General features: G+C 41.8%; 3 protein-coding genes and 1 long non-coding RNA gene across 6 annotated transcripts; 2 read left to right on the forward strand and 2 right to left on the reverse strand.

Moving 5' to 3' along the window:
* Nucleotides 1-2,446: 2,446 nt before the first annotated feature.
* On the forward strand, nucleotides 2,447-7,865 carry LOC124267408 (oocyte zinc finger protein XlCOF6-like). Of its 2 annotated transcripts, XM_046702322.1 has the most exons (3): nucleotides 2,447-2,482; nucleotides 5,449-7,760; nucleotides 7,822-7,865. In XM_046702322.1, the coding sequence occupies exon 2, from the start codon at nucleotides 5,513-5,515 to the stop codon at nucleotides 7,754-7,756; it is 2,244 nt and encodes a 747-aa protein (XP_046558278.1). In that variant the 5' UTR covers nucleotides 2,447-2,482; nucleotides 5,449-5,512; the 3' UTR covers nucleotides 7,757-7,760; nucleotides 7,822-7,865. The 2 variants fall into 2 exon arrangements, with proteins under 2 accessions (XP_046558278.1, XP_046558277.1); XM_046702321.1 differs by lacking the exon at nucleotides 7,822-7,865 and having other exon boundaries at nucleotides 5,449-7,815.
* A 238-nt stretch (nucleotides 7,866-8,103) lies between these two features.
* Nucleotides 8,104-9,476, forward strand: LOC124267418. The gene is made up of 2 exons (XR_006896023.1): nucleotides 8,104-8,274; nucleotides 8,336-9,476. It is a non-coding gene; the product is annotated as an uncharacterized LOC124267418 (long non-coding RNA).
* Nucleotides 9,477-12,964: 3,488 nt separating this feature from the next.
* LOC124267446 lies at nucleotides 12,965-22,495 on the reverse strand. Its single transcript, XM_046702367.1, has 6 exons — nucleotides 21,736-22,495; nucleotides 19,519-21,662; nucleotides 18,896-19,396; nucleotides 16,859-17,554; nucleotides 14,605-16,490; nucleotides 12,965-13,329 (listed from the first exon to the last, which is right to left on the reverse strand). The coding sequence occupies exons 1-5, from the start codon at nucleotides 22,493-22,495 to the stop codon at nucleotides 14,640-14,642; spliced, it is 5,952 nt and encodes a 1,983-aa protein (XP_046558323.1). The 3' UTR covers nucleotides 12,965-13,329; nucleotides 14,605-14,639.
* On the reverse strand, nucleotides 16,641-19,951 carry LOC124267413 (RNA polymerase-associated protein LEO1-like). 2 transcript variants are annotated; one of them, XM_046702328.1, is made up of 2 exons: nucleotides 19,847-19,951; nucleotides 16,641-17,573 (listed from the first exon to the last, which is right to left on the reverse strand). In XM_046702328.1, exon 2 carries the CDS (start codon nucleotides 17,534-17,536, stop codon nucleotides 16,757-16,759), a length of 780 nt encoding a protein of 259 aa, XP_046558284.1. In that variant the 5' UTR covers nucleotides 17,537-17,573; nucleotides 19,847-19,951; the 3' UTR covers nucleotides 16,641-16,756. The 2 variants fall into 2 exon arrangements, with proteins under 2 accessions (XP_046558284.1, XP_046558285.1); XM_046702329.1 differs by having other exon boundaries at nucleotides 16,641-17,570; nucleotides 19,844-19,932.
* Nucleotides 22,496-25,138: the final 2,643 nt, after the last annotated feature.

A 25,138-nucleotide genomic window follows, 5' to 3' on the forward strand; every position in this document is an offset into this window, starting at 1 on the left:
CCATGAGTTCATTGTTGACAGTCATGCATCTCAGCCTCTGCAGCAGCAGCAGGTGTAACACATGTTATATTTGGGATTACACTTTCTCAGTAAAATACCGAATCTATTAGTTTCGTTGGGTTGAGTCCCATACAGAATTAGACCGCCTCCGTGGTGTAGTGGTTAGAGCATCCGCCCGGAGTGCGGAAGGTCGCGGGTTCGATCCCCGACCGCGTCATACCAACAGACGTTAAAATATGGTACTTGTTGGTCCCTGCTTGGCGCTCGGCATTAATGGGTACAACAAGGACTGGTCGGCTCGGAGTCAGTATAATGTGTCTGAGTGGGGTATTCATGCTTCACTGCGGCATGGTATCTCAGTGGGCTAGTACAAGCAGCCGCACATACACATACACACGCATGCACGTCGTCATATGAGCGAAATATTCTCAAGCACGACGTTAAACCAAATTCCACCACCCATACAGAATTGAACCCACACCTTCAAAAGTCAGGCACCTAATCTTTAATCACCCAAAGTCTCTGAGGGTATGGGTTCGAATCCCTGATGAATTTGCTTTAAAACATGTCATGTATTCCTGTTCGTCCAACTATTAAATGCCTTTCAAGAACAGAAATATTGCAGTTATATCAGAGGTCCCTGTAATTACAACCAGCAATATTGAAGCTGTGCAAGGGGAGTCTGAAATTTACATCAGTAGCATTGAAGCTTTTCTTCCAGATGTTTACAAAATATGACCCAGGTTGTGTGCTTCACAGGTTACAACCTCGCTGACAAAATCCACAGCTTACAAAACAAGGGTATGTTGATATCAGTGATGTATCAAACTAAGAATAACCAGCTATTTCTGACGTTCATATAATCAATCAATACCATTCTAAGTTGGTAATTAGAAATAAAGGCAATACGTAGCAAAGAAACACTTGCTTAAACACTGTTTAGGTGAACCCTGGCCTTGCCTTTGCATGTGTTTATGACGGGTAACCATTATGATGCAGCAAATGCTACCCTTGTCATGAAAGCCTGGTAATGTTAGATGTTAGTTGTTCATAAACACAGCCTCACCTCCAGCTGCTTTGACACCTCTTACTTCACCTTCAACAACATCTACAAGCAAATACATGGACTGCCCATGGGTTGCCCTCTGTCTCCACTCATCACCAAAATATTTATGACATCCTTAAAAAAATCAGTGCACCATTCAAACCCCACTGTTGGTATCGGAAAGTGGATGACACATTTACCATCATAGCCCCCGAGGACGATCCCACAGAACTACTTTATCACCTCAATGCACAGCACCAAAGAATCTAGTTACCATGGAAACAGAAACAAACTAACACCTTCCCTTCCTAGACATGTTCCTCCAAACTACAGAAAATGGACTTAGAGCCTCTGTTTACCGCAAGCCCACGCACACAGACCAGTACATCCATTACAACTCCTACCACCTTCCCAAGATAAAACGCCATCATCGCCATGCTCACCTGATGTGCAAAAGTGATTTGCCATCTTGATGCTCTCAGCAAAGAACTGGACCATCTGAAGGACACTTTCAACTCACTCACCCCGCACATCTAATCTCTAAAACCATCAACAAGACCTTCAAAGCCTCCAAGCCTAAACCCAAAGCTGCCCCATCACCCATCAGGATCACCATTCCCTACCTAGGCCCTGTCAGCCATGAGATCTCTCGTCTAGTAAAGAACAAAGGTAACATTGATGTCACCTTTTCCAGCAACAAGACCATCAAAACCCTCCTGCAAGCCAATGGCAGAGGCACCAGCAGCTCACCCCTCAACCCCAGAGGATGTGTATACCACATTCCCTACTATTGTGGCCACACATACACCAGACTCAAAGAACACCAAGCATCCGTCAACAAACTCGACCTCGTCAACAAAATCTGCTGTTTCTGAACACATCAACAAGAACCAGGACCACGCCATTGTATGGGGAAGCCACCAAAGTCTTATCTAAGAACAGCAACAACTGGCGGCAAAGGAAATTGCAAGAGGCCATAGTCATCAGAAGAAGCCAACCAGCAATCAATCGTGACCAGGGAACATATCTGCCTAGCGCTTTTAATCATCACTGCTGGCCTCATTGTCCTTGTAATTATCACTATTAGGCCTGGCTTCCATTTGTTTGTTTTTATCCCTTGTTAAATAACACTATTGTTACCCCATCAACCATGCCTGGGTTAACAATCCCTGGCTTCCACTTGTCCGTCTACCATTTCATACCTTTATGAAAATAGTTTCGTTTTTTTCTATTTAAAGAAGTTAACATGACGAAAGGTAGCATAAAAACATTCATATTCTCGGTACACTCTCCAAAAAATGGATAAAAACATTTTTCCACCAAAGTTCCTCCGTTGGGTTTGAACATTAGTAGAGCGAACACATATAAAATAGAGTAGAACACGATAAGCATCAGGAGTTACTCCCCTTGGTAAAATGGCTGTCAAATAAACCTTGTGTGAGTTTTACAATTCATCTTTGTCAAATTCTTCATTTGTTCAATAGAGATCACTATTTACATTTGCCATCTGAATATCATAGTACTGTTTTATAAATAATGCCTGAATAAAAATGTGGTGGTCGTTTAAGCATTTCAAGGAATTTACCGTGACATGATTCTGGAACTTGAATCGTGTTCCACGGGACGCTAAAGTCAGTCCAAAGCTTTGTGTATGATACAATACCAAATCAGCCACTGCTCTAGACCTGCTTATGACGTAAAAGCGTCAACAGTAATAATACCGAGCCAGACATGTTCTCAATTGTGTCGTTTTAGTTTTCACAAGAAGAAATACACGTTCACATTTGGTTACACCGTATTTGTAATATGTTGAGTTGTTGTATCAATCATGATAACCATGGATACGTGAATGAAAATACTGACGTACATATTAAAAAAAAACTGCAAGTAACTCCACTGTCTAATTTAGATGGCACAACACTCACACTTTTAAAGTATTGAAATATAGATAGTGCTTTTGTCTTTGAGAATTTCAATGTTTTCTTGTAATGAACTAGCTATAATGTCTGGTTTGACTTATGTTCAACACTAATTGGCAACATTGGTGATTACAGAAGCTAATTAAAGCAGCCTAGGCATGACGACTGAGTATTGGAGTATTGCTCCCATTAATCATTGTTGAGAGACCCTTTGTCTATGTTTTTGCATTTACAGGAAAACAGACACTACTGACACTACTGTTTCTACATCTAGTTTCAGAACAGTATACAGGACATAAATGTGACTGTAAGCTATACACCCATGTGTTTGTATGTTTGAAGCAGTGGTACATGTTAACATTAATCAGAGATTCTCATCAAATGATGATTTAGATAATAGAGATGGGCGGTTTTCCATGAGCCAGTACGTACCGTGGAAGGTTGCAGAAAACTCTTTTTTCGTTTGCTGAAGGTTGCAGAAAACCATTATAATTTTTCTTTAAAATGCCTCTATCAAATAAAACACTATTTTCTCATCACAGATTTGTTGTTAACTTGTTATTTGTTAGCAAAATTTGTGATCTCAATTGAAATATCTGTTAAACTAAGTTTTTCAGTTTTATAATTGGTTTCTTTAAAATGCAAAGCGGTTTTATGAAATGTTAAAGAAGGATTTTTTTGAGGAGAGATTTGTGCAGAAATGAGCTTTATTTGGAGCAATGTAGTATAACAAATGACATGAATATCCAATGAAAAACTTAGTTTGATCATCGTAAAAAATAAAAACTTTAATACTGAAACTATTAAGGAGATAGATACCATTGAGCAATATCATTGATGATTAACACCGAGGCGGTGTTGCTGACAGTGTTAAGGCTTGGGGATGTTGTACGATTAGATAATCAATGACATATTCAATACACATGAAAAAGCATAAAATATATCTGAGATGAACCCTTGTGTCTGTGGGACGTGCAGTTCATGTCAAGTGAGTCGACGGTCCGAATACCTAATTGCCATCTATAGTCTGATCTATTGTTTTCAGCAGATGTTTCGTCACGAGTAAACATGCTTTTCTGGACTATCCCCTGAGTTAGGCCGATGTGGGTTATTTCGAGCATATGCTATTTGCAATTGTGTCAATTTTAGGGATACAGACTAACAGCCTAAAAACAGTTTTTTTCTATTTCCGACAGTACTATAGTGATGAGTGCTTTTGCAAACTAAAACTTGCACTCCTAGTAATTTAATACCTGAATAATGCTGAATTCAAGAATCTCAATGCTCAGCCGTGAATCTTGTAATATTTCTAGTCAAGTGATTTTTGTGAAGTCAGTTTGTGATATTGTCAAGTTATGTTAGCTTAATGTCGTTGACTTATTGGAATTAACAAGATTGTTTATTTTGTTCATAATGTTTGAGTTGTTGAACTTGGCAGTGAGCTCAGTTTTGAAGTTTTCAGATTTCTTCTTGTGGAAGTTTCCTGTTGTGATGGCTGAAATTCACAGAATAAAACGAAGTCTTAAACACTTTTGTATTTTTCATACTTGTTTATTATAGTTATGACATTACTTTATGGTCCAATTCATTCAAAATCATTAAACAAGACAATCAGATTCATTAGTTATTAGTTACTGCAGCACAGTATACCGTGGTAAATACCATGGTACTTGAACAAAAACCTTGGTATACCGTGGTACTGAACTTTTCGTGGTACCCAACTCTATTAGATAATGTCAATAGTTACAGTATTTCGTTACTACTTTGTGTCCAGCTTCTTGACTAAGACCCGTCTGTCTACGTTGTTACTCGTGGGTTGTGGGAAAATGAGACACTGCTTCTGCATAATTGGCAATTCAGGGCTTGATTTAAGAGAGGTTAACCTACTTGCACCAGGTGCAACCTAAGATAAAAACCTAGTTGCACCAGCCAAATTTCAGTTGCAACGTAGTGTGTTAAACACGTCAGAGGTTTCGGTGCACATAAACATATTTCCATGATGTAGTACCTATGAAACCACAGCAACACAGAGACACAGCTGATCCCTGTTTACATGAGCTGTCATAGCCGAAACGTGTATATGAATAGCAATATTTCAGTGCCATAGCTATTCAAAGTTTAGAAGAAAAATGAGCTGACATATTTATGCTTATAATGTTAGATTTATTGTTGATTTATTTCTCAAAAATTGACTTGCACCTTGTGCAAGTTAAGACTCATAACTAGGTTGCACTTTGCAATATTGCATTGCACCAGTGCAAGTAACAAAGCACTAATTCGAGCCCTGGGCATAATATGGGTATTTATTAACTGCTGGATTTGAAAAGTATCATGATATCCGAGTCAGTAGACTGGAAGAATTATTATATTTCTGGACTGTGTTGGCCAGAGTACTTTTGGGGTAATCAAGACACTTCTCAGGATACACAGTAGCACACATATGTCCTGTCTTGTTGTTTTAATTACATCATATTTTATTTACAGACAGAAGACAAGTTGATACATGTGCAGTCTTCCGGAAGCAGTTGGTTGTTGAATACTTTGCAAAATGAAGAAGAGAAAACATGCAATGATGACAAAGACTCACACTGCAAGAAAGCGGAAACTGAATGTTTCGCCACAGACCACACCCCAAGAGATGACATCTTTGCTCTTGTGCACATTTATAAAGATGGTGGTCTTGAACAATGAACTGGAGGTTTCACTAAATGTACAGTCTGGTAGTAACAGTGAGGTCCTTAGGCAACTTCAAGATGGCATCACCAAGTCTGAAAATGTGTCAACTGAAATACATTCTTCGGAAACTTCATGTGCATGTGTTGAATGTGGAACCAGTAATATTGTAAAATGTAAGGTGCTGGCTTTCAGAATTAGAGTGGATGAAGAAGTCTACAAATGTTCTAAGTGTAAGGATGTGACAGCAAATCAATCCCAGCCTTGTGATGGTGAATCTGAACACTGTACAAGTAACACCAGTACCGAAGACAAGAACAATGAAGACATTCCAATCATAGAAGAAGTGGATCCACAGAGGAGTGTCAGACAATTAAAATCCAGTGTCCCTGCAGAGACTGAGGCAGCTGTCAGAGTTTCAGAATCTGACAATATGAACAAAGAAGCCAACGCCAGTAGAAAGTTGCGGAGGCGGACACGGAAACAAGATGCTCAGTTTGTTGGTGATGTCAGTGAAGAAGAAAGTGACATGAAGGAAGGCCATGGGGATGACAGTGACAATGATGCTTCATTTCATATCAAGAAACATGGCTTGGATGAAGAAGAAACAAAGCAGCCTGGGAAAAGAAAAAGGAAACCAGATGTGAAACTAAATCATAAATCGCCTCACATGTGCAATATATGTGGAAAACAGTTGTTAAATATGAAAACTTTAAAAAGCCATATGACCACACATTCGACAGGAGATGGTCACACATGCAAGATCTGTAACCGGAAGTTTTCACACATACGATATCTCAAGAAGCACGAGAAGACACACACTAAAGACAAGCCATACTCCTGTGAGATATGTGGGCAGAGATTCAAGCTGAAGGAGTCTGTACCCAAGCACATGGTGCTGCATGGAGGTGTGAAACCACACAAATGTGATTTGTGTCACAAGGAATTCCACCTGCAAGAGCAGATGAAAAAACATCGACAAATACACACAGATGAACGCAAGTTTATCTGTGAACTGTGTGGGAAACGTTTCAGGACACAGGGAAGCATGAAATCTCACAAAGACACTCATGAGGGTCCCCAGAAGCACAGCTGCGACCAGTGCGGGAAGAGTTACCGCAGTGCATGGTATCTCAAGATCCACAGGAAGACCCACACGGGGGAGAACCTGATCCAGTGTCACACTTGTGGGGACTGGTTCATTGATCCCTGCTACTTCAAGCTGCATCAGAAGAAGTTCTGTAAGGGCAAGCCACTATCCTGTAGCCTATGTGAGTTGGAGTTCCCTCACAACCAGGCCCTACAGAGTCACATGGGACTCCACACAGGGGAGAGGCCCTTTGGCTGTAAGATCTGTGGCAAAGCTTTTGCCAAGGCACCACTACTAGCAGAGCACACCAAGAGACACACACTGGAGAACTGCCACACTTGTCAGTATTGTAAGAAAGGCTTCATCAATAATAAGGAGTTGAAGAGACATGAGAAATGTCATGTAAATAAAAAGAAGAAAGCCAGTCTTCCAGAGAGACTTAAACCAGGGCGAATAGATCATGAACCCCAGGTTGTGCAAGTCCTTGATCAGGTGCAGCACCTGGACCAGGTAGCAGTGGAGGTGGAGACTACTGATCAGTTGGCGGTCTGTCAGTTCCCCCCTAACACAGCCCACCTGCAGGTTGTGTCTACTCCCTCAGACATAGCAGTACCTGGTCCTGGGGAGACCTGCAATAGGTACAATCACAACTCCATTGTGGACCATGGCAGTGCATCTACCTACACCATCACCTCAGTAACACCTGACATTGACACCTCCGGTGCCAGTACTCAGGTCCTGGATTCTCGTGGTGGCCATATTACAATCCATGACTCTATACCCATCAGCCATGTGTACACAAGTCCCCCACCTGCAACTGTCCACTTCACATCACCCCCGTCCTTCAGCATGCCCCGCCCACCCCCACCAGCAGCCAGTATCGTCTCTACACCAGAAGGCGAGCAGCTACAGCAACTGCATCCCATCGCCACAACAGCTGACGTCAACATGGCCTACGAGAATGAGGCTTCTGTGCAACATCTTCTTCAGGCAGCTGCTATCATCAAGAACTATCCCTCACACTACTGATAGGGTGCAGTGTTGAGCATGCAGTGTCAGGTTTAACAAGAACTATCCCTCACACTACTGATAGGGTGCAGTGTTGAGCATGCAGTGTCAGGTTTAACAAGAACTATCCCTAACACTACTGATAGGGTGCAGTGTTGAGCACACAGTGTCAGGTTTAACAAGAACTATCCCTCACACTACTGATAGGGTGCAGTGTTGAGCATGCAGTGTCAGGTTTAACAAGAACTATCCCTCACACTACTGATAGGGTGCAGTGTTGAGCACACAGTGTCAGGTTTAACAAGAACTATCCCTCACACTACTGATAGGGTGCAGTGTTGAGCACACAGTGTCAGGTTTAACAAGAACTATCCCTAACACTACTGATAGGGTGCAGTGTTGAGCACACAGTGTCAGGTTTAACAAGAACTATCCCTCACACTACTGATAGGGTGCAGTGTTGAGCATGCAGTGTCAGGTTTAACAAGAACTATCCCTCACACTACTGATAGGGTGCAGTGTTGAGCACACAGTGTCAGGTTTAACAAGAACTATCCCTCACACTACTGATAGGGTGCAGTGTTGAGCACTCAGTTTCAGGTTTAACAAGAACTACCCTTCTCACTACTCATTATTGTAAGGGACCTCGTTAGGATGAGAAAGCCAAAATAACTCGGCGTGCCTTGTGGCAGCAACAGTTGTATACTCCCCAGGGAGTTGAGATTGATAATAAGATGTGCCTGTGAGATTGACATCCAATGATTGAGGGGAAAAATACCAGCGCCTTGAGCATGCGCTAGTGCATGGATATGTGCGCTATATAAATATCCAATAATAAATAATAATGAAAAATAAAGATGGTAGAGCGTTAAGCATTCAGTCTCAGGGTTCACAGAAACTCTCCCTATAGTTACTTCTGCTTGTGGAGGTATGAATTGTTCAGAATTGGTCAACTGCTGGTCATAAGAGGTGGCAGAATGGATCAGGTGGTCATTGTACCATCATCCCTGACATCTTTGCTCATAATATCAATCACAAGATTGTCTGATCCAGACTTGATTATCTACAAGTCATATAGCTGCTGTCATTGCTGCTGGGAAATATGGTGCATTGTTGAACATCATTCTAATGAATTCAGTGTCAGTTTGGGTTTACCAATAATGTGTTGTTGCTCCGTCTTTATGACAATCATGTTTGTGAAAGGAGGTACAGTGTACAGACATTCTTCTGAAATGAATCTAGTAGAATATGGCTGTATATAAATAGTGGGGGTAGAAGGTACTGCTTTGTTACAGTAGGTTGTTGATGTTATGTCCAGAATTGTATTTTGTGAAGTTTCTGATCCTTTAAATGTTTGTTTCCGATATTATCATGTATCTTTCTATCTCCTTGTTACTGATACCTGCCCTGGTACCAGTCTGTTGTTATGTTTACCCAAGTCTAGTGTTGTGATAAAGGTGGACATTGTGAAACGAGACTGTTATGGAGTCGTCACGTACATGGATGTACACTATAAATGTTCTATGAACTTCTTTAAGTTTTACAATGGTTCGTTTTTCTCCAATAGTCATAATAAATTCACTTCAGGACAGACAGATGGGCGAAGTTCCTCATGCCCAAGGCTTGTCTACAGTTGGTCTCCCCTTATTGTGATATTGAAGGAACAAAAAAGTCAGCTCCACTCCCATTATTATTCACTGATATCAGTATTTAGCAATGTTGGAAAAATGATGATTTTTTCCCACCATGTTTTATCTGTTCAAGACCAAAGAAGCTCTGTGCTGTAAATATAGCATAAAGTCCAACAGAGAGAGTGCACTTTTCCTGAATGCAGACAAGCTGATGATTGTCTAAATGTATAGGTAGGGATTCTTGAATGAATTCACATATGTTGTGTAACTTTCATAACAGAGGCCCAGATAAGCTGCGTTTCCGGGTAAAATATGCATAGAATTACGCATTGAAAAATAATTGTTGCGTACCATTTACGCATTTAAAATGTTAGATACGCAAAAAAGTTTAAAACAAATGCGTACGGAATATATTTATAAAAATCACGCTTGCGTAATGAAAAAGACATCGATTGCTATCAAGTTGTACTGTTAGTATAGGACAAGTGTTGTAATGTCAGTAGAGAATGAGTGATATTTTATGAAATAATTTCCATTATATTTATGTTGGTTTTGATTAGGTATGACATAAGGCAGAACATACCTGCTTAGTAAACATGCTCAATGACATAATACTTAGGTGAGTAAAGTGACTGAAATACTCACACATTTGAAAGCATTGGGTAACGGAAAATGAAATACCCACTCAACATTCAAAATACCCACTCCAAAAAAATACAGTGGGTACAGTACCCACATGAGCTAAATCTTATCTGGAGCTCTGCATAATTTACTAAGTTTGACTGAACACAGTTTAGACGAAGGCATTTCATACTATGAAGCTTGAACCAGACTTTTACCCCAACTAAACTTGTGACAATTCCTGCACCCACCTCAAGTGCAGGTGTCCATATTGAAGGTTGTACACTGGATATGTAATAGGCTTGTGTTTACTCTCATTGTTACCTTGTGTCGTATGTGCCTCAGTGATGTTTGCACATATTGTTGTCAGTATTGATGATTGATTACTTGTGAGTGAAACCGTTGTGACAGTCTAGGTTGTTGCAGGGGATCATCTACGATGGAGGTGATCCGATTTCAAGCCTCCTATTGATACTCTTTGCATTCGTGTACACATTAAATACACTAAAATACAGCTATTTATATCTTGTTCTAAGTTGTGTGTGAAATTGTTTAGCAATACTTTCATGTTTCGACCCCCTGCGGTAGTGGTTAGAGCAACTGCCCAGAGAGCGGAATGTCGCGGGTTCGATCTCCGTCATACCAAAGACGTTAAATATGGTATTTGTTGGTCCCTGCCTGGCGCTTGGCATTAATGGGTACATGTAGTACTGGTCGGCTGGGAGTCAGTATAATGTGTCTAAGTTGGGTATTCATGCTTCACTGCGGCATGGTATCTCAGTGAGCTAGCACTATAAAACCAGCTTAAGTGTGGGCTAGTACAAGCAGCCCCACCCCACCCACCCCAAAACACACACACACACACGTCATCATATGAGCGAAATATTCACAACGTTAAACCCCATTTCACCTCACCTCAGTTTCAGGTTTCATGTGATATATACACAAATAACTTAATTAAGCACCCCCTATATTTTTGCAATGATAGGTTTTCAACACGTACATAAGGTCTTTCACTTTTACCACTTATTTGAAACACTACACTTTTGCATGTGATTGACATGGGTCTTCTGTCATCCATGGAACATATGAGTTCACTTCCAGAAAATGTTGGGCAGTGGGGTAGCCTAGTACTCTCTTGTCCAGATGAAGACCCAGGTTCGATTCCTCACATAGGTACAATGTGTGAAGCCCATTTCGGGTGCCCCTGCCGTGATACTGCTGGAATATTGCTAAAAGCAGAATAAAACTATACTTATTCACTCACTCCAGAAAATGCACCAGGTGTCTCTGGGTGAAACAACTTGTGAACCTCTGTAGCTACTGGATATAGTGACACACAGCACACTATTGGATACAATGTGTGTTTGTTGTTTAACGCCACACTCAGCAATATTCCAGCTGTATGATGGCGGTCACTAAATAATTTAACCTAGATCAGACAATGCAGTGACTGATCTACACACTTGGGATACTATGTGTCTGTCAGCCTTACCACAAATACAATGACACACTGGGACACAAAGGTGCACTGGGACATCGTACACAATGGGTGAGTGATTGAGTGAGTTTAGTTTTACGCCACACTCAGCAATATTCCAGCTATATTGCGGCGGTCTGTAAATAATCGAACCTGGACCAGACAATCCAGTGATCAAACAGCATGAACATCAATCTGCGTAATTGGGAACCGATGACGTGTCAACCAAGTCAGCAAGCCTGACCACCTGATCCCGTTAGTCAGCTTCTTACGACAAGCATAGTCGCCTTTTGTGGCAAGCATGGGTTGCTGAAGACCTATTCTACCCCGGATCTCGTACACAATGGGACAAAACTGGACTGGAGGACGCTATGGAAACATAATGGCACACAACTGGACACAGTGGCACACACGGCTAACAAGGGGACAATTGGGCACAGACACAGCAAACAAATGGACACAAAGACTCAATTGGACACTGACAGGATACTTAGAACATATTCTGACCAAGAATCTTATTTACATTAACACATTTACCTATGAACACAAAAACAAAAGGAATACATAATATATTTTATTGTCACTCAAATACCATACTTTCAACTCTCCATAACAAATTTGATCAGTGATTCTCAACAACTATGACAACTAGTAAGCTTAACAAATGATTCATTTTAGCTGACAAAGATGTACACACACAATTCTTACTTATGAATATCTAGTGAAATAACAAACCAGATAATACAAGGCTTATACAACACAGGGTGTATACGAGCTGTATTCATATGTTCAAAGTTACACTGAAGATACGTTCAGGTGTGTTTATCACCTCACTACAGCGTGTGATCAGTCTGCTTTTGTTGGTGTATAGCATTTAGATCCAGGGACTTCTAAAATTCTGCCAATTTTGACAACTACTTGCATTTCATGTGATATTGTCAACACTGATGTCAGTTCAATATTGATCAAATAACAAAGCTGGTGCAGACAGCGGACAAACCCTCCGTGAAACCAAGGCATGCTAGTTAGTTTAGTGATTAGTTGGTTTAGTGCTGCACTCAGAAATATTCCTGCTATATGGCAGCATTCTGTAAATAATTACATCTGGACCAGATAAATGATTGATCACACCTAGTCCAGTGATTTCACATGGAGACCGCCTCCGTGGTGTAGTGGTTAGAGTGTCCGCCCGGGAGAGCGGAAGGTCGTGGGTTCAATCCCCGACCGCGTCATACCAAAAGACGTTAAAATATGGTACTTGTTGGTCCCTGCCTGGCGCTCGGCATTAATTGGTACAACAAGGACTGTATACTGTCAGTATACTGTGTCTGAGTGGGGTATTCATGCTTCACTGCGGCATGCTATCTCAGTGGGCTAGCACTATAAAACCAGCTTCAGTCTGGGCTAGTACAAGCAGCCGCACATACGCATGCACGTTGTCATATGAGCGAAATATTCTCAAGCACGACGTAAAACCCAATTTCACCTCACCTCACCTTCACATGGAAAGTCGCACCTTTCAAGTACCGGCTGCTGAAGCATACCGGTATATTTCAACATAAATGTTCACGTGACAAGAAACACTGGGACAATGCAACAAGTACCAGTACACCAGAGTAGTGAGTGTGGAAGGGCCTGGCATATAAAGTAATGAGCTGTTTGTGCCCAGATTGGAGGAGCTGAGAAGAAATTCAACAAGATCCCCAAGGATAATGTTATTTCTTTGTGAATTACAATCTAAAGCTTGGATGCAGATTTTTAGAAACCTGCACAATAATTTGGCATTTGTTTCCAAGAGATAGAGGTGCTAAACAATGAACTTACACTAACAAAACTGAAAGTGGCATTATACAAAGATACTAAAGTACTGTCGGAAATGCTAGAAAAATGCTTTTTGACTTATATTTAAAATTCAGAGGTGTTACAGTTACTTAAATAACAAATATCACTTCAAGAAACATCTACCTAATGTAGACCGAGGGAATAAATTTTGAGACATGCTCTAAACTGTGTTTTTACTGATGAAAATACCAAAAACTTAGAAAAATAAGGGGTAGTTGGACGTTATTTGAAACAAACATTAACTGCCTGTGTTACGTCATCAGCATGCACGGTATCGACAGGTGAAATTGACAACTGAGCACACGCTCGGGCGAGGGGTCATATCAATAGATGTTTTCTGCAAAATGTTGAATATGTGTACGTATAGTATACGTATTGGTTATGTAAGGGATCATTTGTGTATGTGTGTTTGTTTTGAAATAAACATACAAATTACTGTACATTGGAAAGAATCCTATCACTTGTGTTATCTTATCGATTGATTGTAGAAATGTGCAACGTTTTAATAAATGTTTTGCATGTCAACAGTATAGTTCATTGAAAAAATATGGATGTAATTTGGTCAGTTTAATCTAGTTTGCCAAAGATATATTATATATATTTTTCTTTTCATAAAGTTTGTAGACCGCCCGTCTAAGCACTCCCTTGTCAAAGTTGTCAAGGATGGTTTTACGTCCCGGTTTTGCATATGAGACGGTCCCTGTCTTGTCTGATTTGTTTACAATATTGTAAACTTGTTGGTAAGACATGCCAACAGCTCTACAAGTTCTGTAATAAACCCTCTCTACACTAATGAAAGGTTTACCTCTGTCTTTTTTAAGCAGAAAAAAACTATAAACCTTTGCAACAATCGACTGCAAATCGTTGGCCATAGTGGACGCTGTGATAAAGATGTGCATGCATGAGGGGAAACTTATTATTCAAGACTTAACATTTATATTAATATTTCTTCAATAAAGAAAACGATAATTAAGTAAAGTAACACAAACATTCAACATTTATTTGTTTAGGAAAAACGTTAATTCATATTTTTACACCACCTGTATTATTAGCATAAATGTAAAGACTATTTCAGATTTCTGTTGTTAAACTCTGAATAAATCTTAAGTTGCTGTTTTGGTACCAAATTCTCTCCTGTAAACTGCCCTTTAAATTCATGGGAATGTTAAATCGATTGAAATAAAAATTAGGTAGACAATAGGCGAGTTGATATATTGACAACATCGTACATTTATCACCTTTATAAAGATATTAAGGCTAAAAAGCATTTTTCTAGCATTTCCGACAGTACTTTAGAAACAAAGCTATATCCAGGACAGCAGCAGTTCATTTACGGTGGGCATCCTTCCCTTCCCTGCATGTCATACATGACGTAAGAGGACCCAGCAGTTGGAGGGAGAGCTGTGAGACTGACAGATGACTCCATGCCAGCACCACCAGCCAACTGAACCCTTGAGTCGATCACTGAGCTGTCGATGGTGATGAGTCCCCCTCCCGACGTGCTGGACAGAGGCATTTCTGCTGTGCCTCCTAACTGTGTGAGTGTGTGGCTCTTACTGGGGTCAGGACCTGGAGGATGGATGCCACCAGACAAATGACACAAGGGTTCAGTCATTGGGCTCTGTGTGGACAGGTGGCCTAGAGGATCCACTACCACATGTTCCTCAGATGATCGGTTTATTGGAAGGATTGGCTCTTTGGCTGTTTGTGGCAGCTGCTGAGTCAGTATGTGTTTTTCACCTGACCGTGGCAGTGGATGACTGATAGTGTGTTCACAATGGCCTAACACGTGTGTCACTCTTTCTTCAGCTGAGTGTATGAGATGTTCCTCGACTGGCATGTTGGAGGATCGACCAGCTTCCATCTCAGCTGCCAAGATGGTTCCTGTTCCTGTAGTGCTGACAGTCACATGCTTGGAAGCATTGTTACCTGTCGCGTCAAAACGCGATCCCTTCGAACACTGAGTGCGCCTTGTGTGCCTCTGCAGGTCATGTGATGTGTAGAAACGTTTGTAACAGATAGTACACTGGTGGGTTTTCATTTTAATGTCGTGGCGCTTGGAATGTTCTGCCAAGGCCTCAGATGTGGTGTAAGCCTTCCCACATGTTTCACATCCGAACGGTCGCTCCCCAGTGTGCAGCCCCATGTGCAGAACAAGGTCATTGCTGTTAGCAAAACCTTGCCCACAAATGTAGCAGTTCTCCTTCCTTGCCTTACAGTGCTTCTTCTGGTGAAGCTTCAGGTATGCAGGATCTGCAAAATGTTCTCCGCAGGTTCTGCACTGAATCAGCCCTTCACCTGTGTGGCTCTTCATGTGGATCTTCAGGTACCGCGGATCTCGGTAACTCTTTCCACAGATGCTACACTGGTGTCTCTCGTAGCCTGTGTGCATCTTCATGTGGCTCTTGAGGTATTTTGGAGCTGGACACTTCTTGCCACAGAATTCACACACCAAAGGGTTCTCCGTGTTGTGTATCTGCATGTGTTTCTTCAGCGTCTTTTTGGCAGCAAACTCCTTCTGACAGACGTGACACTGAAACGGCTTCACTGAACTGTGCAGAAGCAGGTGATCCTTCAGGGTGGATGACGTGATGAACTTGTTGCCACACACTTCACAGGAGAATCTCTTCTCCCCTGTGTGCTTACTACGATGTACATCTAGAAGTTTCTGTGTGAAAAAAGCCTTGGAACAAAAACTGCACTTGAATTCTTTCTCCTTTGTATGTTGTCGCTTGTGTTTGTTGAGATGGGGACGGGAAGCGAAGTGAAGGTGACAGTATGGACAGGCAAAGGGGCGTATTCCTTTGTGGATTCGAATATGCGTCTCCAAATTTGTTTTGGTCATAAAAGCTTTGTCACACATGCTACACATAAATGACTTTTCTTTAGTCAGATGTCTCTTCTTGTGTGCACGGAGTCCACCTGTTGAGGTGAAGGTCATGCCACAAGTATCACACTGAAATGGACGTTCTCCCGTGTGGGTGCGGATGTGGTACTTGAGGGCAGGTGCCAGACTGAATGCCCTGTCACAGATATCACATTTGAATGCCTTCGCATGACGATATTTGTGGGTCTTCCAATTTGTTCTTGTCTTAAACCCCAGACCACACACATCACAGACAAAGGGCCTGGCGTCAGTGCGAGGCCTTATGCTGCCGCAGATTGGATGCATGTTTAAAAACTTTCTCACAGACCAGACACTTATACTGCTTTGCACAGGCACATCTCTTCTCACTGCCACATGTGTCACAAACCTTCTGACTCGTAACCTTCAGCTCATCCTCAGGGGACACAGCTTTATGCTTTGCTTTTCTTTCATTTTTGACACGACTTCTGGTCACAGGTTTTTTAACAATAATTCTTTTAGTTTTTGATTTCTTATTTAATACTTGTGGATTGTCTGTATCAGACACAATGTCTGCCTGTTCCCAGGGTGGATCATTAGACTCAAGTGTCTCTCCTGAGAGTGATGTCCCTCTTTCCACATCCTCTAAAGCTTTTGTAGAACAACTTTCTGGCTCTTTCAGTGCTTTCAAAGCTAAGACATACTTCTCTCGTGGTCGACAAGATCGACGGGGGTCTCCCTGTATTGGTGTTGAACACCTCATTGTTCTTGACGCTGTCCATTGATAAATCAGATGTTTTTGTTTTCTTCTGCTGATCATCATCAGCTGCCTTATCACTTTCTTCATCCATGTGTGTGTCAAACTGTTCAAACGTTTCATCTATTTCATCATCACTACATTCCTCCTCCTCTTCCTCATCATCATCATCATCACTCCCTGTCACAGACTCAGCAGGGTCAACGCTGGCTTGTTTTGGCTCAGCAGTGTTTTTCAGAACTGCACAATCAGATTCACTTTTATCTGGAAAGTCAGTAACCTCCACTCCAGTACCACAAGCACAGTTCTCATCCACTGATGTCAAATTGATACGGATCAGTGTCTCCTTTTTCTCCAGCCTCTCCCCACACCTGTCACAGCCGTCTGCTTCATTTGAGCAGACGGACTCTGCAACAACTTGAGTACATGTCACAACCCCCTGGACGAACTTGCTGAACATCTGCCCATCACCATCATCCTCTCCCATTACAAGCTTCAGATTTAGGTCGAGAGTCCGATCCTGTACAACAGCGTGTGTGAAGGAGCACTGAAGGATGGTTGTAATCAGGCTCTGCTTCACACCCTCTCGCCTCGCTGGTTCCTTCATCTTCCCTGACTGACTCATCTTCACCCACACAGCTCTCTAAGGACTGTCATCACAGCTGCCAGAAGGAAATATGGAGTCGTATAGCTTCACAAGGAAAGCTTGAGTCTAACAGATCCCCAATCACAGCTTCACAAGGGCAGCCTGGGCCACAAAGCCTCACAGTCATAGATTCGAAAAGACATCTTCACAGATCAAGATGACAGCTTCATGGAGAGACCTTCATCCTGACACTATAAGGTGTTGCTGCCCCTGTGCTGTAGTGATCTTGTAGCCTGGATGGACTTCATGGGGCCCATTCCTTGGTCTTCTGTACTGCAAGAAATGAAAACGACAGTTTAGTGAAAGACTGAGTGATGCTCAAAGCCAAAGTTAGTGAGTGAGTGAGGGGGTGAGTTAAGATTTATAATCACATCGACAATACTTCAGCCATATTGTGACTAAAACAAGTTGTACACCCATAATATATAAAGTTGTATTGTAAAATCTGTCAACTACAGACACTAAAACAACTAGATTACCACAAATACAGAAGAAAAGCTAGTTTGTAACATTAAAATTATACCATTATTCAGGACAATACAAACTAAATACAGACATAGATCACCAGCAACTGAAGGTAGATCACCATACTCTAGACCATGGGGACATACAATACAGCTGCTACCTGCATCTACCCCAAGTGCTTGATATTAGGAGAACCGATCTCAGCTTTCTTGTTACAAAGGCACACAATGAACCATATATATTTTGGACTACAACATACACTTATATGGTTAGCAGCAAAATATGTACATTGTATCTTGTATATATGTGTGTGCATGTATATGTGTAAGTACATATGTTTGCATATATATGCATATATGCGTATTTATATGAATTCACACTAGTGTGGCAAACTATAACTGAGTGGGGAATAAAGATATATAGAAGAAGAAAAACAGAGTCTGATCACACAATCCATTCAGATGCCTTCAACATGATAGCATGGGATCTTATTGACCTGAGTGCCGTTGTACAAAACAACCTCTGCGCTAAGGCTATCATAAGTCTATGTTAAGATATGGGAGTTACTGTCACCTTAGCACAAAGATCGCTTTGTGCCATCCTAGTCTACCCCAAATTCCTACAAGGGTGCCCCTTTCCAGTGTCACCTGCTGTGATATGGCTGGAATATTGATAAAACCTTACTTATTCACTCACTCACCCCTACAATCGCATGAAGGGAGATTCAGCTTATAGTATTGTTTGTTTTCTTTAAAACTCCACTCTTTACACAAGGATACACACTTCAAGTTGACATATTAAACAAACCTATGCAACTGCTTTATGCCTCAACTAGGTGGGAGACCGCCCCTGAAGATTCAGCTTGTAGTATGCATTAGTGAGCATCTGGTCCGTGTCACCCATCAGGGCGTTCAGGGCATTCTCCAAACTGGAGTTGGGGTCGAGGGAGTCGATGTGGATGGGAGAGGAGATGCTGGCCATGTCCAGCAGCATGTCTTCTGCCTCCCCTTTCACCTGTTCTGTATCACTGGTGTCACTCTCACTCTTGTGTCCTTCATTCATGTGACCTTCACTGGCCTGTGCACTGAGCTGAGTTTCATTGGCTTGTACACCGACCTGATCATTGTATCCCTGTGCAATGACCTGACCATCCTTGGCTTGCACATTGACCTGAACTTCATTGGCTTGTACACTGACCTGATTGTTGAGCTCCTGTTCACTGTCCTGACCTGTGCGTACCTTGGCAATGACCTGCCCTTCATTGCCTCGTACATTGACCTGACATTCATTGGCTTGTACATTGACCTGACATTCATTGGCTTGTACATTGACCTGATCCATGTGTCCCTGTGCATTGACCTGATCCTCATGTCCCTGGGCAGTACACTGACTTCCACTGTCTTGCACACAGATCAGATTATTGTCTCCAGGTACATTGACATGAGCTTTGCTGGCCTTTGTGTAGACCAGACTATCACTGGCCTGTACATTCATGCCATCTCCTTGAGCCATGAAATGTTTATCAGCACTTGCTTCACCTTGGAGAATATTGCTGGACTCCTGAAGTGGATTATTTCCCCTGACTGCCCCTTAACACCACCCTTGTCACTGGCCTTCACACTGACAAAAGTGTTCCTGCTGAACTTTCCAGTGATCCTTTCAAGGTCACAGTCCTCAATGACCTGGGTTTCAGGATTCTCTTCCTGTTCTTCTGTTGGTAGTGAAATATTTTGAATGTCCACTGAAAGATTCTGATGTCTGGGTACTTTTGGGGTTACTGGTCCTGCCTCACTCAATTCTTGTGCTTTCACTTGAAGCATGTTGGCATCACTATTTTCAAGGTCATACTTGAATTTATCTGGTAACTGAACTCTACTCTTGACCTTATTGTGTGTTTTCATATGTTTCCGCAAATCACTTGCACATACATAACCCTTGGAGCAAATATCACATTTATGTGTTTTCAAGCTGTCGTCATGTCGACGGGCATGTTCAGACAAAGCATCAGCCTTCATGAAGCCTTTGCCACACACCTGGCACTCATGTGGACGTTCTCCAGAATGAACTCCACGATGAAACCTCAGATCCCTCTGGTTGACAAACTCCCTGCCACACTCCTCACACTGCACAGTCTTCCTCCGGCAGAACCTCTTCTTGTGGACCTTCAGGTAAGATGGGTCGGCAAAGTTCTCAGAGCAGAGATCACACTTCAAGAGCCCCTCGCCGGTGTGAGATTTCATGTGGATCTTCAGATAGGCAGCTTCTCGGTAGGACTTTCCACACACTTCGCACCGATGCTTCTCATACCCGATGTGAGTCTTCCTGTGGGACTGGAGGTAGTTGTTGGTCGGGAAGGTCTTGCCACAGACCTCACACACAAGAGGGTTCACTGTGTTGTGGATCCTTGAGTGTTTCTGAAGTTGCCCAAAGGAAGCAAAGTCTTTCTTGCAGCATTCACACTTGAATGGTTTCACATCACAGTGCAGTAGGACATGCTTCTTCAGAGATGCCTTGACAGTGAATGAGCTTCCACATTCATCACATTTGAACTTCTTATCCCCTGTATGCTTGGTACGGTGGTACTCTAGATCTTTGGCTGATATGAAAGCTTTAGGACACAGGTCACATGTGTGCCGTTTCCCACCTAAGTGGAGCTTCATGTGCTTGTGGAGGTGGAGCTTTGACAGGAATGGCTTGCCACACAAACCACAAGTGAAAGGTCGATTTCCTGTGTGGACAGTCAGATGAGCCTGCAGCTGTGTCCTCATGAGGAAGCACCTGCCACACAGGTCACACTTGAATGTGTCAGCCTTGTGCTGTATGTTGTGAGTGGCAGCCATGTTGGTCTTCCCAGCAGCGTCACTTCCCTGCACTCCATCACTGTTCCTCATATGAAGTTCTACAGCATGGGAATCATCAAAAGAAGGCTGCTCACAGCTCTCACATTTCATACCATCATGCACAGATTTCATATGTCTTGTCAACTGCAGTTTTGTCTTAAATACAATATCACACACACTACAAGAGAAGTTGTCTGATTTAATATTAGAGTTCATATTTTCAGGATTCTCTGTCCCTTTCCTTCCATGTGTTGGTGGCAAACTTCTGGGGTATTTTGATCTGCTTAAAGATTGGTCCGTCAAGGAGCATAATGCAGTCATATCAGAGTCATCAGTCTTTCTTGTCTGTCTCTTTCTTCCACCGCGCCTGAGACAACCACTCACACTAGTATGTTTATCTTGTATTAAATTGGTCAGGGTTTCAGCGGACTCTGAAGCACTATTTTGATTTCCTGTATCTGAACATTGACACTTGCTACCTGATCCAGTAGATGAAAACTTCTTCCTGTCTCCATCAGCAGTCTTATTCACAGGTGCTTGCTTCATGCAAGTATAGCCCTGCAGTTGATCAGCATCTCTAGGGTCATCATTCACCACCTCACCACAGACTGTACAAGAGGGTTTACCAGTCTGAATGTCTCCAGTGAGTTCAACCTTGTCACCAGAGACTGCACAAGAGTGTCTATGTTCATCAGCTTTGGTGTCTCCAGTGTCTACAACCTTATCAACAGAGACTGCACATGATCGACCATGTTTATCAGCCTGAGTGTCTCCAGTGTCTACAGCCTTGTCACCCAAGACTGTACAAGAGTGTCCATGTTCATCAGCCTGAGCTGTCTCCAGTATCTACAGCCTTGTCACCCAAGACTGTACAAGAGTGTCCATGTTCATCAGCCTGAGCGTCTCCAGTATCTACAGCCTTGTCACCCAAGACTGTACAAGAGTGTCCATGTTTATCAGCCTGAGTGTCTCCAGTATCTACAGCCTTGTCACCCAAGACTGTACAAGAGTGTCCATGTTCATCAGCCTGAGTGTATCTTGTGTCTACAGCCTTGTCACCCAAGACTGTACAAGAGTGTCTATGTCTATCAGCCTGAGTGTCTCCAGTATCTACAGCTTTGTCACCCAAGACTGTACATGATCGTCTATGTTCATCAGCCTGAGTGTCTCCTGTGTCTACACCCTTGTCACCCAAGACTGTACAAGAGTGTCTATGTCTATCAGCCTGAGTGTCTCCAGTATCTACAGCTTTGTCACCCAAGACTGTACATGATCGTCTATGTTCATCAGCCTGAGTGTCTCCAGTATCTACAGCCTTGTCACCCAAGACTGTACAAGAGCACCTGTTAACAGATGTCACCACAATGTGAAAGGCGGTCTGTCGACCCTTCTGGCCACATTCTGGACAGTCATCAACCACCTCAGACCTTGAGTCAGACAGGCAGGTCACTGTGCCATTTACAAATTCTTCATAAAGCGGATTCTCACAACCTTCAGATTCAAACATCAGTCTCATTTCTAAAACTCCGAGCAAAAAACTAATGTTGGAAACAGAGCACTGAAGACTTGATTTGTTAATGTCCTTAACGACTCCAACACCTCTCTTCATGTGTGATCTGGATGCCTGTGCCATCTTCTCTTTCTTTGACCATGCCACCATGAACTCAAAGGCCTAAGTGTTCCTGTTCAGTTCCAGAGGTTCCACAGAATTGACTGGGAATTCTTTATTCCAGCTTGATGAGCAATAACAAATGACAGTCACTCACTTTGATTTTCTCAATACCACCTGAAGATCACTGACCAATTTCCTCTCAGTGCTGGTACCCATCAAGTGGTGATATCCATACCAGTATGCACTGAAAGAATAGGAAACGGCCTTGAAAGTGTTGCTCCAAACAATACTCATATGACTGTTAAATATATTTAAACTTTTAATGGGTGGCCCTTACTAATGTCTGCACAGGAGTATTGAGTCAAGCCTATTACCATCATTAACAAGTCTTCAAATGATGATAAACAAACAAAATATCTATCGTTTGATCTTTAAATATTTATTTTTTTGTTTCATAGTGTATCATTTCCAAAAGGCATGTTTTGAGGTGGTTTTCTGTTTTTTTTCTCCTTTGAATTGTGGGGCAAAGGGAGGATTGGGTGTGGGTGTGAGGGTGAAAGGTGAAACCTCACAAGATACCCATTATAAGAACCTCATATGGTATTCAAACACCATGAAATTTATTATCACATCCCTTCAAAGGAGGAGACAATATTGTTATTTGATCTAGAAATTTACATGATAATGATCAAAATGTAGCTTTAAGTCAGTGTTATATTCACTGAGATCAGGTAGACACTGGCCATGTGACTTACATCTATTAATTTCAATTAGAACAGTGCTAAAGGTTTTTTTTAAGATTAATGTATCACTTTAACCGGGGTTAGAATTAGTTTTCAGCAACACATCCTTGTCAAAAGAGGCGACTAACGGGATCGGGTGGTCAGGCTCGCTGACTTGGTTGACACATGTCATCGTATCCCAATTGCGAGGATCGATGCTGATGCTGTTTATATCTAGATTATCTGCTCCAGACTCGATTATTTACAGACCACCACCATATTGCTGGAATATTGCTGAGTGCGGCATTAAACAACAAAACCAACCAACCAAATGTGATAAAACAATCAAGCACTCAGAAAACATAAAACAGTCTTCTCACATGGGAACATCAAGTAGTATGAACCTGATCTAGTCTTCACCTACTGGTTCATTTTGTGTGCGATTCAACAAATAACATTCACATTTGTAACTTTTTCACACATTAGATTTATACATGGCTTAGTGGTTATGTTGAAAACTGAACCAATATAGTCAACATGTAGGTAATGACATCATCACAAACCACACCTTATGCAATACGACTTTATTATGTTACTTGCATATAATAAGTGAAGCATTACATTATCACCTATTGTGCTTGATACGAGTTTTATCAACTCTGTAATGTTGACCCACATGAATAACACACAATTCACGTAGACAAACTCAAGAAGGCCAAAACAATACCTACATTGATCTGGGTGTACACCATTGTTCACACTGCCAACATACACAGCTTAACGTTTCATGGAGATAATCGGACATGTAATTCTTGACACACTTGACATATGTGAATCAGAGTGAGTGAGTGAGTTAAGTCTTACACCACTTGTACAATTTTCCAACAATATCTCGGCAGGGGACACCAGAAATAAGCTTACCACATTGTACCCATGTGGGGAATCGAACCCATGTCTTCAAGCGTGAATGTTAATCAGAACTGTATACCATAGAAAAACATCCTCATCAAAAGTTAAGTGGTATATAATGGATGAGATTTGCTAACAGGAACAGTGAAGCAAAGTCAGATGTTGATGTTTAGAAATACAACTGAATCCAACAATATGAAAACAAGGAAGCTACAGTGGTGACTTTTCCCAAAGTATTTAATACTTCTTATTACAGACCCGTGAAGATTCGGGTTAGAATATTGGCCTTCACTAACCCATGCTTGTCGTAAGAGGTGACTAACAGGATTGGGTGGTCAGGCTTGCTGACTTGGTTGAAATATGTCATCAGTTCCCAATTGCGCAGATCGTTGCTCGTGCTGTTGATCACTGGATTGTCTGGTCCAGAGTGGATTATTTACAGACTGCCACCATATAGCTGGAATATTGCTGAGTGCGGCGTAAAACTCAACTCACTCACTCACTTCTTATTACAACAGTATAGGGCATAAAACTGATTGGATAACAAGAATCATCATGTCTGAACATAAATTCCTACGCATACCACTTCAAAGTGGTCTGGAATCTTACCCTGATATAACTTGCTTTCTAGATCACTTTCAGCAACCAAATTACAAATAAATTAATATTTCACAGAAAGCGAGTAAGTATTTGAAAACTCATTTTCAACATAAGTCCTATTACAGGGCTTGTGGAATTGTGGCTTGTGTGATGACAATGACACTCAACTCCACAAGTATTCGGTGGTAACTCCACAAGTGTTACAATAGACCGATCCAGTCTGTCAATCAAAACTGGCGCATGCGTCAATTTTGGCCAATCAGCAGGCCGGGCGCGCTGTGTGGATTTGTCAGACTTATTTCCAGGGTCAAACGATGCATCCGAAGCGATGTGCTTCGAATTATGCCATTTACACTCGCTATATTTATTACATATTGCTGCGATTTGATGTGTACCTTAACAAAACCATTATGGCCAAGACAACAAAAATGGA

Source organism: Haliotis rubra, unplaced genomic scaffold (assembly GCF_003918875.1).
Source record: "Haliotis rubra isolate DU_JTF1 unplaced genomic scaffold, ASM391887v1 Scf131, whole genome shotgun sequence".
NCBI classification, from domain to species: Eukaryota; Metazoa; Mollusca; class Gastropoda; order Lepetellida; family Haliotidae; genus Haliotis; species Haliotis rubra.